At 35.7% G+C, this 15,195-nt stretch overlaps 1 protein-coding gene and 1 pseudogene across 1 annotated transcript in view; both read left to right on the top strand.

Annotated features, from left to right (window-relative positions):
* The window catches only part of IARS2 (isoleucyl-tRNA synthetase 2, mitochondrial), a 43,431-nt gene that overhangs the window by 21,434 nt on the left and 6,802 nt on the right, over positions 1 to 15,195 (top strand). The window contains exons 13-18 of the mRNA XM_065938358.1: positions 8,813 to 8,915; positions 9,541 to 9,634; positions 11,383 to 11,491; positions 13,303 to 13,405; positions 14,286 to 14,411; positions 14,721 to 14,852. Coding sequence (XP_065794430.1) covers positions 8,813 to 8,915; positions 9,541 to 9,634; positions 11,383 to 11,491; positions 13,303 to 13,405; positions 14,286 to 14,411; positions 14,721 to 14,852 — 667 coding nt within the window. The remainder of the gene's footprint in view (positions 1 to 8,812; positions 8,916 to 9,540; positions 9,635 to 11,382; positions 11,492 to 13,302; positions 13,406 to 14,285; positions 14,412 to 14,720; positions 14,853 to 15,195) is intronic.
* Positions 11,502 to 13,284, top strand: LOC136169999 (small ribosomal subunit protein eS6 pseudogene; annotated as a pseudogene).

Consider the following 15,195-nt stretch of genomic DNA (forward strand, 5'->3'; position numbering starts at 1 on the left):
AGAGAGAACTAAAGGATTTGCTTTGAACCCAAAATACCTTGTTTGCTTCCTTCTTAGAGGATATGGCATTTGAGAAGGGCCTTGAGAATTGGGCAGGAAATGGGGGAAAGTACTTTGCAAGTAGTGGTATTAGAAGTTGAGGACCCAGAGTGGCGAAAACCCAGCATGTGTAGGAACCGTAATGGGGGTGCAGGGTGTGTGTGAGGGGAACAGGAAGATAAACACCTAAGAAAGCTTGACAGGGGCAAATTGAAGTGAGTCTTGAATACCAGGCTAAGGAGTTTAAACTTTTAAGTAGGAGTGAGGACTAAGAGTATATTTTAGGAAAAGAAGCTAGAAGTTAGAGATCAGGAAGTGATTGTAAGGTTATTGCAATATTATTACAATTTGGAGCTAAGACTCTTTGACCTAAATATTGTTGCTTATATTTTTAAAATTTAGAGCTTGATCACATAAAAACTAGTATCTTATTTCCCCTACTGAGAATTAACATTGAGATAAATTTACACAAGTATTGCTTAAATTCCTTACCAGGGAGTTTTCCTTCAAGGAAATGTTTATAAAAACACTGTGAGTGTTCCTCATTATTTTCCGCATTTAGAGAGCAAGATTTTTAGGGAGTTTCCTTGAAGTGATTGAAGTGTACCATTTGTACATATTAGTAAGTAGAGCAAGCTGGTTTATTTGACCATTTAATCACTACAATACAGTGGTACATAGGTCAGTTGGTCAATGACGTAGGTGAAATAAATGTGAGCTTTGTCAGAAAAAACAGGCAGATTTTCTTTAGGTATAATTTGTGTTTTATTTACAGTCAGTATGTTTACATGGTGAGTAACAGATTCTTTTCTCTGCATTGACCTTTGTGTTGCTTGCGTGGTATGCTTGATTTCTGATTTTGAAGTTGCAGAGATGTACAGAACATTGGCCTACAGAAATGACAGACAGACTTAGTCACATTGTCTGTCAATTCATAGGTCATTTTCCTGTACACCATTTCTGAATAATAGCTCTAATCCTCTTCCATTTTTGGTCCTTTAAGTGACGTAACAGTTGATTTTTTTTTAATGGATGTTAATTCTTAATTATTTGTCAATTTTTAAAGACTGCATGAAAGGATGTCTGTGTTTTTTTCATGAATCAAGTGAGAAACAGGTGACCATGATTTTTTTGGTCTTCCTTGAATATGCCTCTACATTGCAGTGAGTTGGCAGCCATCAAAAGTAACAGCATCTCCACTGGAAATTGATGCACAGTCCACATGGAGTTGCTGTTACAATCGAAGACGCCATTAAGAGCATCAGAAGGTTCCCTCCGCTTTGCAGGATGAAAGTATAAATTATCTCTTAGGTAGTTTCACAGAAGAAAATCTTGATTTATTCTTTTCTACAGAAGTTGAGAGACTGATAGATATGAAACTTTGATGTTAAATTTTTATTTTGAATTAATGTTCTCATTTGTACTCTATATTCATATTTGTATTTTCTCAAGAAATAATTCCACTTTTGACTTTAGTATCATTGATCATTTTTCTTAATCTGTGATATAACATCTTTATAATTAGGTGGAAATCTATTACTAATTAGTAAAGACAATTACTCTTAGCATAATAAAGATAAAATACAGAAACTAGGAAGGAAAAGAAGTTATTAAATTTCTTTCATTTCAGAACATTTAAGTGCTAATGCAATAGTTAAACATGCATTTAGGAAACTTAACCCCTGATTTACAGAAATTATGAGAAATTTCATTAGAAATATGCAAGGAATTTCAAATTTGAGTGTTAGATTTAGCTACCTCAAGTTTTTGCTCATGTTAATAATAATGACTTATTCGTGAAAAAGTTCGATAGTATTCATCAAATAAAAATTTCTCCAAAATTGTTTCCTATCAGCTTCAAAATATAGGATTAAATTAAAAACAGACACCACCCCAAATTTCTGGAATTAAATGTGGTAAATAAATATGAAACATTTAGCCTCTTACCTCATTCTTAATTCCAGTGACTTCCAGAAGAAAAAAATATTATAGTCCTTAGCATTTTTGCTTTTATAAAGACAAACGCAGGGAACTGAAATGACAGCAACAGTTTCTTCATTACCTTGTAATCTTAATGCTGTTTGATTTCTAGTAACACGCTAAATAAACTTCAGCCCAGTTGATATCAAAGTTCAGAATGATTGGTTGATGTTACAGTGGATGGTTCTACCTAGTTCATTTTCACAGATTGAAACCCAGGAAGGACACATAATATGTGTATTTAGATAAGGCCATTGCGTAAAGTACAAAGTTTTATGATGGATTTATTGCTTTATGAAGTGCAGCATTAAGATGGAAGCATAGAGATTATGTAGTGATAAGTGGTTTCACCCACTTTTATTAACAGTAATTTATACTGATCTTTGGGTTATAAGTTAACTGTGTGTTTGTGTTAAGTATAGCATTTTATTAACAAAGGAGGGATTTCTTATATTTCAATAAAAGACAAATTTTGACTACTTCTTATGTTCTGTTTTTCGGAAGAATATCTAATATCACTAAAAATTGTTTTGAAATTTTAAAGCACAATCTCAATTTTGTGATAAAAAGTTACACTTCTAGGTATTTATCCTAAGGAAACAAAAGGACTAACATCTCTTGCATATTAACATCTCTTGTATATATATAGATAGATATATAGATAGATAAATGTAGGGATGTCTAATACAATTGTTTATGAAGAAACATGAAAAAGAAGAAATAAAGTCAATTTTGGAAGAATTAATGTGTAGCCATTAAAAATTAATAGGTAGTCATTAAAAATGGTAGCTTATTAGCTCTTTTTTTTTTTAACGGTTTTGATGGATTGTTTAATGTAATAAAATAGCTACAGGAAAAAAAGTCTAGAACATCATATTATAGTCTCATCTTTGTAGAGCTATCCCAAATTCTTCATGAAATTATCCCCATTTAATTTCAGTTTTGAAATTAGAATTTTATCTTCCTTGCATTCCTTAGGGAGCTGCTAAATAATTATTAAAATCTGAGCTTATCAGCAGGGGGAGTTAGAAATGAGAATCATCTGTCGCAGACTTTAATTTAAGCACCCTAAGTAGCTTAGCTCTTAATGGTTGCCTGACTCCTTCTGTATGAAAATCAAATAAATGTAGCCCATCCCGACCTTTGGCTGTTTCTAGGTTTTTGTCACAGTGTATAAGGAGCACTTTCTGAGCACTTAAACAGCATTTACTTGTATTTCTTACCCAAATTGTCTTTTCAGATTTTGTTTGAATATTAAATTTATCTTTATTTTGCAATCCACTGTAGTCATCTCAAGTGTGAAGGTTGTATGTGCTTGTTTATTTTTATTGCAAATTTTTTTAAAACTGCCACAACTTTTTTGGGACATTCAGACCACCAGAGTATATAGGTCAGGAGAAAGTTCTCACTTTGCTATACCAATTCCATGCACTTAAATTTTGATTTGTTTGGATTATGAGAATGTTTTTATCTTTGAAATCTACTTTCTCATTTGTTATAAATTTTGTTCAGTTTATATACTCTAATTCAGAGTTGTCTTTATTTTCCCTTAAAAACATATGTAATATAGTTGTCTAAGATCTCAATATAGAGCTAAGTTGCAGAAGAAAATGCCTGTTAAGGTACATTTAGTACATCATATTTTTATATTTCATGATAAAAAGGAAGGAAGCAAGTCTTGCTCTAAATATTAGTAAGACTTGGTCTATTAACATGGAAGAGCTTCTCTCCCGTCTTTAAAACGCTTTGTATTTGTTTTCAATACACTGGAAAAAATTTTTTTTTGTTCATCTGTGTATGTTGGGAAGAACACAGAATAGTCATTTTCTTAGTAGTATGTATTTTATTTATGACAGCCTTTTTGAAATTAGATTTTTTAAAGCTACTACAGGATTATTTTCATTGGTATAGATAACATTGTGTGGTTATGTCGTTTTTAGTAAGTATTATTAGGTAAACTAAAAGAAAAACAAAACTTTCCTTGTCACTGGAATGGACTTTTATGAGTTAAAAAGTATATTTGCAAATAAGGTTTACATAATATAATACTAAACTTCTTATATTGGACCATTATTTTGCATATGTAAGTGAACTACCTATATCTTTATAAGAAAATGTAGCAATTAAAACTTCAACTTTAGTTAGGCTAGAAGTGGTTGACCAAACTTGATGGGATTCTATAATAATGATTACCTTAATAACATGTCAGTTGCCAAATTGCAATCTTTCTTTGCTGTTGGGTATTTTTCATTACAGACTCTCTAAGATACTTGAATATAGTTAAGTAATAATTAAAATATAATTCTGAAACTTCATTGAATTTATCTGTGATTTAGCAATATAAAAAGTAATTTCATTATAGTTGGATAGGCATTTTGAAATGGATATGTAAATATCATCTACAGTTGTAAGGAGACTAAAATATTAGGACTTTTTTCTGTTTTAAGAATAAAAATTTTCTAGCTAAGATGTGGAAGTAACCTGTGTCCATTGCTAGAGGAATGGATAAAGAAGATGTGGCATATAGAGAGAGTGGAATATTAATCAGCCATTAGAAAGAATGAAATAGTGCCATTTATAGCAACACGGATGGACCTAGAAATTATCATACTGAGTGAAGTAAGTCAGACGAGAAGGAGAAATATCACATGGCATCCCTTATATGTGGAAACTAAAAAGGAATGATACAGATGAACTTACAGAACAGAAAGAGACTCACAGAAGCTGAGCTTATGGTTGCCAGCGGGAGGGGGCAGTCAGGGAGTTTGAGATGGACGTGTACACCCTGCTGCATTTAAAACGGGTAACCATCATGGGCCTGCTGTGCAGCGCATGGAACTCTGCTCGAGGTGATGTGGCAGCCGGGCTGGGAGGGAAGTGTGGGGGAGAATGGGTACACGTGTGTGTGTGGCTGAGTCCCTTCATTGTTCACCTGAAACTCTCACAGCATTGTTAATGGGCTGCACCCCAGTACAAAATAAAAAGTTCAAAAGAAAACATAAAAATAAAAATGTTCAGATAGTCTTCTTTCTCCCAGCGTTTCCCAACACTCATAGAAGCTGAAGCTCAGAAGAGTAATGTGATGTATTCCTGTCAGTATCTAGGAAGTGGCAGGTAGACTCTGGTCTTTGGACTCGGTGCTTGCTCTTGTCAACGCACTTGTCTCTGGAGACTTCCTGCTGCCCTTACTTGTCTCTGGTTCACGCCTTCATCCCGCATGGGTAGTGAGGGTCTTTTTGCCTTTGCTCAGCAAACCCCAGAGAAGGGGAGTATGAGTTCACAGATACAGTGTTTGTCTTCATAAAAGAGTTAGAAAGGCTGAAAGTGAAAGTCACTCCGTCATGTCCGACTCTCTGCGACCCCATGGACTGCAGCCCACCAGGCTCCTCTATCCATGGAATTCTCCAGGCCAGAATACGGGAGTGGGTAAGCTGTTCCCTTCTCTAGGGGATCTTCTCAACCCAGGGATCAAACCCAGGTTGCCTTCATTGCAGGCAGATTCCTTACCCTTTGAGCCACTAGGGAAGCTCAGAAAGGCTGAAAGGAGAAGTAAAGCAGATTTGAGCCATGATTTGGGAGGCAGTTTCAAGGCCTGGCTTTTAATTGTGTTACTTCCTTATTAGGCCCAGGATTTAAGGAACCCCAAGGCACAGAACAGTTTATCTGTCACTTTACCCATTTTTTAATGAATCCAGTTAGAGAGGCCTTATAAAGTCCTTTTGTTAATAAAGGTATACACATAAGTGTATATATATATATAAAACTTGTTGTATACACACAAAAACTATTTTGAGTAATCAAATCCTAACATCATGGCAACCCACTCCAGTATTCTTGCCTGGAGAATCCTTTGACAGTATCTCTTTTTTGTTCTAAGAGTAATAGCATTAGGTTTATTCAGATTTTCTATTATAGTATATTCAATTTTCTTAACTGATACAGTGTTCTGTGTAAACTATATAAAATAGTAATATGTAACTAAATATTGTCATATAACTAGGTAGTTATTGCACAAAGTTTTTATGGCCTCATGTCACAAAAAGTTTATCTTTACTGTTAAAGTCCATATGAAATGTGTGACTGTATTAGAAATATGGACTTGTGCCCATTTACACATTCTTATGATTTATAATTTCTTCAAAATAAATGTGGTAGCATCATACAGTCTCTTCTTTGAAGTGTAACCTACTTAAGTATTTTGGTTTTCAATATGTAGAGCATATTTAATTTATAACACCCATTTGGTTTTTGCTTCCCACAGCAATTTTTCATAAACATTTCATTTTATCTGAATTAACAGACCTAGAGAGATTTAGTGACTCATAGTATGTGGTCATGATTAATAACAAGTAGATCCAGGTCAAGAACATAGAAGTTTTTTCTATCCACTCCTCCTTCCATTTCTACCAACTCTTGTGGACCTGCATTCTTAGTTACTTGTGTTAGTGGAGTGTGGTAGAAAGGAGGATAATTCAAAAGTTGGCTTTAGTATATGTACTTTAATCTTTAAATATTAATACAGATATGTGTCATATGTGTTTTGGTAATTGGTTAATAAAATTCACTGTCTAAACTTTCCTGACTTCAAAGAATCAGTTTAAATAATAGATAATGGGCTTACATAATAATGCCCATTAATATGTGCCAGACACTGTTCTAGGCATTTTACATATAAGCTCAATTAATATCCATAATAGCTGTCTTAATGATACTGTTATTATTTGCATGCTAAGGTACAGAATATTGAGTGCTTTGCCCAGGGTCACATAGCTAGTAAGTGATAGGGTCAGGAATTAAATGAAAGTTCTCTGGCTCTGGGGTCCATGTTCTTTTCTTCAAATTTATTTTATTGAAGTATAGTTGATTTACAATGTTGTGTTAATTTCTACTATATACCAAAGTGATTCAGTTCACACATTCTTTTTCATATTCTTTTCCATTATAGTTTTTCACAGGACATTGAATCTGGTTTCCTGTGCTATACAGTAGGACCTTGTTGTTTACCCTTTCTATCTATAATAGTTTACATCTTACTAATCCCAAGCATCTATCCACACTCCCCTCTTTGGCAACCACAGATCTATTCTCTGTGTCTGTGAGTCTCTTTCTGTTTCATGGATAACTTCATTTGTGTCATATTTTAGACTCCATGTATTAGTAGCATCATGTAGTATTGTCTTTGTCTGACTTACTTCACTTAGTATGATAACTCCTAGGTTCATCCATGTTGAAGCAAAACGGCATTATTTTGTTCTTTTTTATGGCTGAGTAATATTGTGCGTGTGTGTGTATATGTGTACCACATTTTCTCTATGTATTCATCTTTTGATGGATATTTAGGTTGCTTTCATGTCTTGGCTTCTGTAAATATTGCTCTGTGAACATAAGGATATGTGTATCTTTTCAAATTATAGTTTTCTCTGGGTATATACCCAGGAGTGGGATTGTAGGATTATATAGCAGCTCTATTTTTAGTTTTTTGAGGACTCTTCACACTGTTTCCATAGTGGCTTCACCAGTTTACATTCCTACCAACAGTGTAGGTGGGTTCCATTTTCTCCACACATGCTCCGTTTTCTTGACCATTATATTCTGTGACTTGGTGGAAAGCAGCTAGGGGAAGTTGTAATGTCCATAAAACTGTGATAATAAATTAAAAGTATATTATTCCAGTGAGAAAATTTAGTGTAAAATTTTCCTGAGTTGAATTTTCAAATGATTTATAACTGTGTATCTTTATCTTCTGAAAGATATAATCAGTTTCAGTATTCATTTGATAGGCATTTATTGGCTTGCTTTTGTGTGTTAGGCATGCACTAAGTTTTACTGGATCATCTCATTTAGTTTGCAGTCATCCTGACAAAAGTAGCCAGGATCACTAAAATGCGGGTTCCACGATGGTGGGAATCTTATCCGCCTTGTTAACTGCTATAACTCTAGTGCCTCAAACAATGACCAAGATGTTGGAGTACTCAGTAAATGTTTTTGAATAAAAATTGCACTATTCATCTTAACAGAAGGGACAGTCAAAACTTAGAGAGGTATTTGTGTGTGTCGTGTATATAAAAAGGGGCAGTTGGGAGATAAGCCTGGATATCTGTTACCAAAACCCATGCTCTGGTGCAGCATGGCCTCTTATGCAGATGAGTTTGGATTCAGCCCTGTAAGCAGTGAGGGGACACTGGAAGTTTCTGAGACAGGGTTGGTGTGATAAAAGCAGTTTTAGGGATGCAGAGATGTATCCTGTAAATTAAATTACATGTGTCATGTACAGGAATGAGAGTAGGGGAAAAGTCAGACCACTGCACCAGTCTGGGAGCAGGCAGAGAGGGTGGACTGGTATAGTGTCTGAACAAAGAACAGATAGTACCATTTCAAGGTGGAACTGACAGAATGTGTTGGCTTAATTTGAGTAGAAACTGGAGGAGGTAGATAATTAGGAGGTTTTGAATATAGGTACTTGGATAGAAAATAGAAGCAGAGCAATTAGTAACCAAAAAGGTATCAGGAGATATACCTATTTAAAAAAACATTTTTTTCCTTTTTCTTTTAAAGGCTACTTATGATCAATGTGATTTCATTTATATTGAATTTAAGATGACAGTAGGAACTGAGTAATCAAATAATTGAAGATAATACCACTAAAGTTTGGAGGAAAGATAGGAAAAAATGTCCTGCATATCGACCTACCCTGCAGATAGGAAAAAAATATCACTGCTTTTTAATTTTTTAAATGTTTGGTATTAACCACAGTAATTAATTGAACAGTTTTGCTTTGTCTCCCTGAAAATAGCCAAACCATCGAGCATATTATTAAACTAGTGGAAGAACATGGCAGTGATATCTGGTGGACTCTTCCCCCGGAGCAACTTCTTCCAAAAGAAGTCTTATCTCAGGTACATTTCTATTTGTACTTAAACAGCCTTTGTGTGTACTGCATGATTTAATGACAACATGAGAGGTTCTTGGGAGTTAAAAAGTAGTGATATTATCATGTCAAGTTCATGAGTTTGGTCACCATAAACTAGGAGCCAGAGCAGTTTGAGAGTAGACATTTTGATTTCACGAGAGAAGCTGGGTGTTTAGTGGAGCAGTAGAGGCTGAGGGGGATTTGCTGTCTCCCTGAGGTCCAGGATTGATTATAACCTCTCTGTTGGCTGAGTAGAGACGCATGTGGCTGTGGGAGAACAGTGCCTAACTCTGGTGCATCAGGGACTTCATAGGACTTGAGTTCAAGTTACCTGATGGCATTGCACACCAAGAAATCCAAACTGGAAGATAATTGCAAGAAAATGAACACAATTTACATTTACATTAATACATGTATTAGTGGCCACAATCACTTGTACATGTAGATGAAGTAGTGAAGTAGTTGTCCCTAAGGCAAAATACTAAGGATAATAAATGTCAATGTAAAATGTGAATTTAATGGTTGTATTTCATTTTCTTAAGACTTTTTTTTGGATATTAATTGTATCATGATCTTTATGTAATTAAAATGTTTTTACGTTATCTTATTAGGTTGGTGGTCCCGATGCTTTGGAGTACGTGCCAGGTCAGGATATTTTGGACATCTGGTTTGATAGTGGAACTTCATGGTCTAACGTTCTTCCAGGTAATCTAAAACAAGAGGTCTATTGCCTGTCAGGCAGTTTTGAGAATAAATAAATGCTATCAGAAGAAATCTATAATCAAGAACTTTTTTTTTTTTTGCTTTATTTAAAAGTATATCTCCTCCTACAATATAATTTTAAACCTGAAAGAGCTGCTGGAAATCATTTAATGCAGTGCGTTCTAAACTTTTTTCCAAAATGAAATTTTATGTAGAACCACGATATATATAGAAAAAAAAAAAAAAAAAAAGATAAATAAAGGTGGGGATTTTTTTCTTCCTCCCAGTCAGCTCATTCTCCTTGACCTCCTTGCCAACCCCAAGATATTGAGTTCTGTAGAACCAAGTGTGGAAATCACTGAAATAGCCTGACCCCATCATTTTTCAGAAGAGGACATGAGATTGAATTAGAGTCAAATTAGATGGTGGTCACACCGCTTAGTGTCAGACTAGAACTTGGACACCCTGCTTTTCCGTTCTCATTCTTTGATTCTCCGTTACCTTCTCACAGCATTCTCCCCTCTTTCCACAGACAACTGATTTCTACTTGCTCATGGCTAGGGTAAGCTTTTGGCTCCATGCATAAAGAGGAAGGAGAGGTTGGGCAGGAATTAGAAGGGAGTAGTATCAGGCACATGAAGGGTGTGTTTAGATGTGAGAAGATGCCTTCAAGGATACTAAGTGAAAGGTGAGAGGTAAAATGAAATAAAGCTTGTCCTCACTGAGAGGTTACAGACAGGTAACCGGGAGGTTACAGGGATGAGGTGGTTTCCTTTCTGGAGCAAAGGAGTGTGGGAAAAGGGCTTGCATGCTCCGCTGACTATTGTTGAAGGGATTGAGCGGGATCATGGTCGGGTTTTACTTGGGCTGTCCTTCTGATAGTAGGCCTCATTATTGAGAGGACATTAGTGTGATTCCAGCAGGTAAATGTGTTCCACCATTTGGGCCTTTCCGCCTAGGAAATTTGAGAAGTAAAATATGCTTAAATTCATGTTCACTCTGTTTTACAGCTAAAATGTACATAAAAATTTGTAATGATCAAATATAAGTTAATGTATAATATGATTCTTATGTAGTAATGTTCAGTTACTATTTCATATGTTTCTCATGTCATACTCAAGAGAAAATATTGCCAATTTAGGCACTTGGTTTTCCTAAGTTATATTGAAAATGTTAAGCAGATAACACTCCATAAGGTTGGTAGGTAGGTTAAGTGGTGTTCCTACTGTGTTTGGGATAACATTCTCCATTTCAAAATCGCATGTGCCATATGTGAAATAGTGCTTTTGAAGTATTTTTCAAAGTTCATTAGCTGCTCAGCCTTGGTGGGATAATTAAACTCCCTTCTAGAGTTACTCTGAGAATTAAATGACAACAATAAAGTTATTAGATACTCAGCAAATAACTGTTGAGTTAATAAAAATAGTGGTTCATTTTCATAAAAGATTTAACTGGAAATACTGATCATTGACAGTCATTATGAATTAGTCCCTAATTTAGATAATATTTTAGCTGTCTGTTGTTTGGAAGATCACACTGCCAAGTTTATTTTATCTTGATTAATAAATTGACAGTGAAGGTAACAGCTGACATGAATGTAGTGTGGCCATTAGGTGTAGCATGACACAAGAAATAGGTAACGTGATTACTTTTAATATTTTGATAAGTATTCATTTCCACTTTATAACTTTAATTGACTTAAATTTCTGTTTTTTTGTTTGTTTGTTTTGTTTTTCATGTTTATATTTGAGGTACTGACCAAAGAGCAGATTTGTACTTGGAAGGAAAGGACCAGCTTGGGGGTTGGTTTCAGTCTTCTTTATTAACAAGTGTGGGAGCAAGGAATAAGTCACCTTTTAAGTAAGTATTACACCTGAGCTAAACAAGTGAGCACACCTTGAGTATTTCTGCTGAGTACTTGCCAGTGTGAAATAATATGTGCTGAGTAATATGTATATGATAAAACATTGCCCTTAATTAGCTTACAGTCTTCAGTCTCATGAGAGAAATAAGTTTGAAGTAAAAAAAAAAAACACAAAGGAGACAGTAATACAGAAAAGTCCTTTCACTCTGATGCAGATCATAACTCCTAGGAGAAGTAAAACTGGCATTGACTGGAGTAGTAGAGAAACCCACGAAGAGCTTGACCTTTAAATATGGTAGACTTGACACAGCTGGATGTAGAGAGGATATTCTAGTTTGATTAAGGACAGTCTTGATTAGATACCCTTAATGTTTGTAATTTCTGCAAGTGGCTAATGAACTGAAACATTTCTTCAGTAAATTTTGTTAAATTAGGGGGTTCTTATTTAGTTACAGATAATAGCTTTTCCTTATTCAAATATGTGGATAAAGGTTCTATCCAGAAGGATTCTTAAATGGCTTAAAATTTTTGCTATCTGACAATGAAAACTCTTCTCAGAGTAACTGGCATGTTTATGTTTCTAGTATAACATGCTTTTAAAAGTCGATGGAACAGTAGATACATTTCTTTCAGATTGCCTTTTTGAACAAAGATAATTTTGTGGTGATAATTTTTTTTAAGACATACTTTTTCTTGGTTAGTTTTAATGATCAAAATCAGTACATTATAGATGATCAGGAATCAACTGTTTAGTGAATATAAGCATAAAAATTTTTTCTGTGTATAGAGAGCTTAGTGTTTAATAATCAGGATAAGGGAGGCTGTTGGCTGCTTCAGAATGAAGCTGAACATCTCTTTCCCGGCCACCGGCTGCCAGAAGCTCATTGAAGTGGATGATGAATGAAAACTTCGTACCTTCTACGAGAAGCGTATGGCCACAGAAGTTGCTGCTGACGCTCTGGGTGAAGGATGGAAGAGTTACGCAGTCTGAATCAGTGGTGGGAACGATAAGCAGCGTTGCCCCATGAAGCAGGGGTGTCTTGACCCATGGCCGAGTTCGCCTGCTCCTGAGTAAGGGGCATTCCTTACAGACCAAGGAGGACTGCAGAGGGAAAGCGCAAATCTGTCCGGGGTTGCATTGCGGATGCCAATCTGAGTGTTCTCAACTTGGTTATCGTGAAAAAAGGGGAGAAGGCTATTCCTGGACTCACTAATACTACAGTGCCTCGTCGCTTGGGTCCCAAAAGAGCTAGCAGAATCCGCAAACTTTTCAGTCTCTCTAAAGAAGATGATGTCCGCCAGTATGTTGTGCGAAAGCCCCTAAACAAAGACGGTAAGAAACCTAGGACTAAAGCACCCAAGATTCAGCGTCTCGTGACTCCACGAGTTCTGTAACACAAACGCCGGTGTATTGCTCTGAAGAAACAGCGTACTAAGAAAAATAAAGAAGAGGCTGCAGAATATGCTAAACTTTTGGCCAAGAGAATGAAGGAGGCCAAAGAAAACCGGCAGGGACAGATTGCCAAGAGACGGAGGCTGTCCTCTCTGAGAGCTTCTACTTCTGAGTCCAGTCAAAATGAGATGTTGTAAGAGTAACAAATAAATAAGATCAGATATCAAAAAAATAATAATCAGGATAAATAAGCAGCTTAGAATTAGACTTTGAAGAAAAATTTTCATATGTAATCGGTCAGGAAAAATTTTTAATTTTTGTATCAAACTAGGATACTCTTTTTAAGCTCTAAGTCATCTTCAAAATGTCCATCATAATTGTGTTTATTATTATAGTAGTTATCTGTCTTCTTAGGACAGTGGTTGTTCATGGATTTACCCTTGGAGAAAAGGGAGAAAAGATGTCCAAGTCTCTTGGGAATGTCATTGATCCTGATGTTGTCATCAATGGAGGACAAGTAAGTGGTTCCCTAAAAACTCATTTTATTTTTGTTTTAAGGCTCTTAATTTGGCAACAAGACCCTTAATATAGTTATTTCAATGTAAAGAAAAAACACTTCACAAAACTGATTTTTATACTAGTAGCAAATGCCTTACCATGTTTTAAATCTAGACTCTTAAATTTTGTGACTTTTTTGAAAATGTGAAGGATTGGGATTGTTGTGGTTTTTTTGACTTATTTCAGGTCTGAATCTACAGTTAGGTTCATGCTATCCATTTTTTAATTGTCTGAACTTTAAAACTTTATAAAGTATGGTTTTACAGTTAGCTAGGAACAGTATAAGAAAAAAAATGAGACAGCTACTTTCATGCTTGGAAATTATACACATTAAAGCAAGTCATTAAAGAATATCAAATCTGGGGCTGCTGGTAATTTGGTTTATTTTGGAGTCGCTTTCAGAAAAGATGCTGCTTATCTGTTCTTTAACCCTGTTGGCTTTTAACTGACCTCCTAGAGTCCAGTGGTCACGTCTCTTGGTCAGAGTAGCTTGGGCACTTGAGAGGGAAAGCACCCCCCACCCCCGTTCACTCCCCCATGACGGGCATCCAGGGCGGCACTCTGACTGCCCACCTGCCGTGCTAGCTCTTTACAGATAGCTTAGGGAAGACATTGAACCAGGCTGCAGGCCATACTCCCCCTTTTCCCAGTTTCCTTGTTTTTTTAAATACAGCCTGATCTCTGAAGTTGTTAGCGTATTTCATTACAGTACAGGTACATTTTATGCTCATGTCGTATTCAAGCATTTCAGAATAGGAGTCTTACCTAAAACATCTGTTCACCAAATTGTCATCGAAAGCTATTTATTTATTGGTATTTTTTTTCCCCTCGATGAAAAGGATCACAGCAAAGAGCCCCCCTATGGTGCTGACGTGCTTCGCTGGTGGGTTGCCGAGTCCAACGTCTTCACTGAAGTCACAATTAGTCCATCTCTGCTGAATGCTGCCAGAGACGACATTAGCAAGGTCAGGGTCACTCCTCTTTCTGTTCCTTACTATTCCTGAATGAAAGGTTTACTGAGTCCTTGTTCAAATAATGAGGCCCGTTTTGTTGGCACTTGCACAACTGAATGAAAATGAGTTCTCCACATGTTGTGAGCTTTAAAAAATATCATATGTTAATTTGTTTAGAACTATAAGTAGTCATGTTAAAATTTTTATATACTATCTTCTTTATATTTTATATTTTACTATGATATGATAAAACAACTTCAGTAATAATTGAAGGACTCATATTTTTTGACTGTATATTTCTTTTTTTTTCAATGCTTATAGCTCAGGAATACACTCCGCTTTCTTTTGGGAAATGTGGCTGGTTTCAACCCAGAAACAGATTCCATCCCTGTCAACAGCATGTATGTCATAGACCAGTACATGCTACACTTACTGCAGGATTTGGCAAACAAGGTGAGTGAGCATTAATACGCTTTTGGAGGTAGCACAGTTGTGTGTTGAAATCTGGGTTGTATGTTGAGTAGAACCGACTTCGTTAGAAGCAGTAACTAAAGCACTGAGGAAACTTATACTTGATCAATTCCACATGTTCCTAGGTTGACTAGGTATGAAGTCTTAGAATCCTTCTGGTTTCTCAAAAGAGATGAGAATAGTGCCTGGTGGCAAAAGTAGGCCAGGCTTCTCCTCAGGCCTCATTTTCTTCTGAAAATCAGCTCCATGTATAAGAAGGAATAAAGTTGAGATGTACTTTTATTTGTCTGCAGATGTATAGAAATACACATCTCAGAAGTATAGC

This window comes from Muntiacus reevesi, chromosome 5, assembly GCF_963930625.1.
Source record: "Muntiacus reevesi chromosome 5, mMunRee1.1, whole genome shotgun sequence".
In the NCBI taxonomy this organism is placed as follows: Eukaryota; Metazoa; Chordata; class Mammalia; order Artiodactyla; family Cervidae; genus Muntiacus; species Muntiacus reevesi.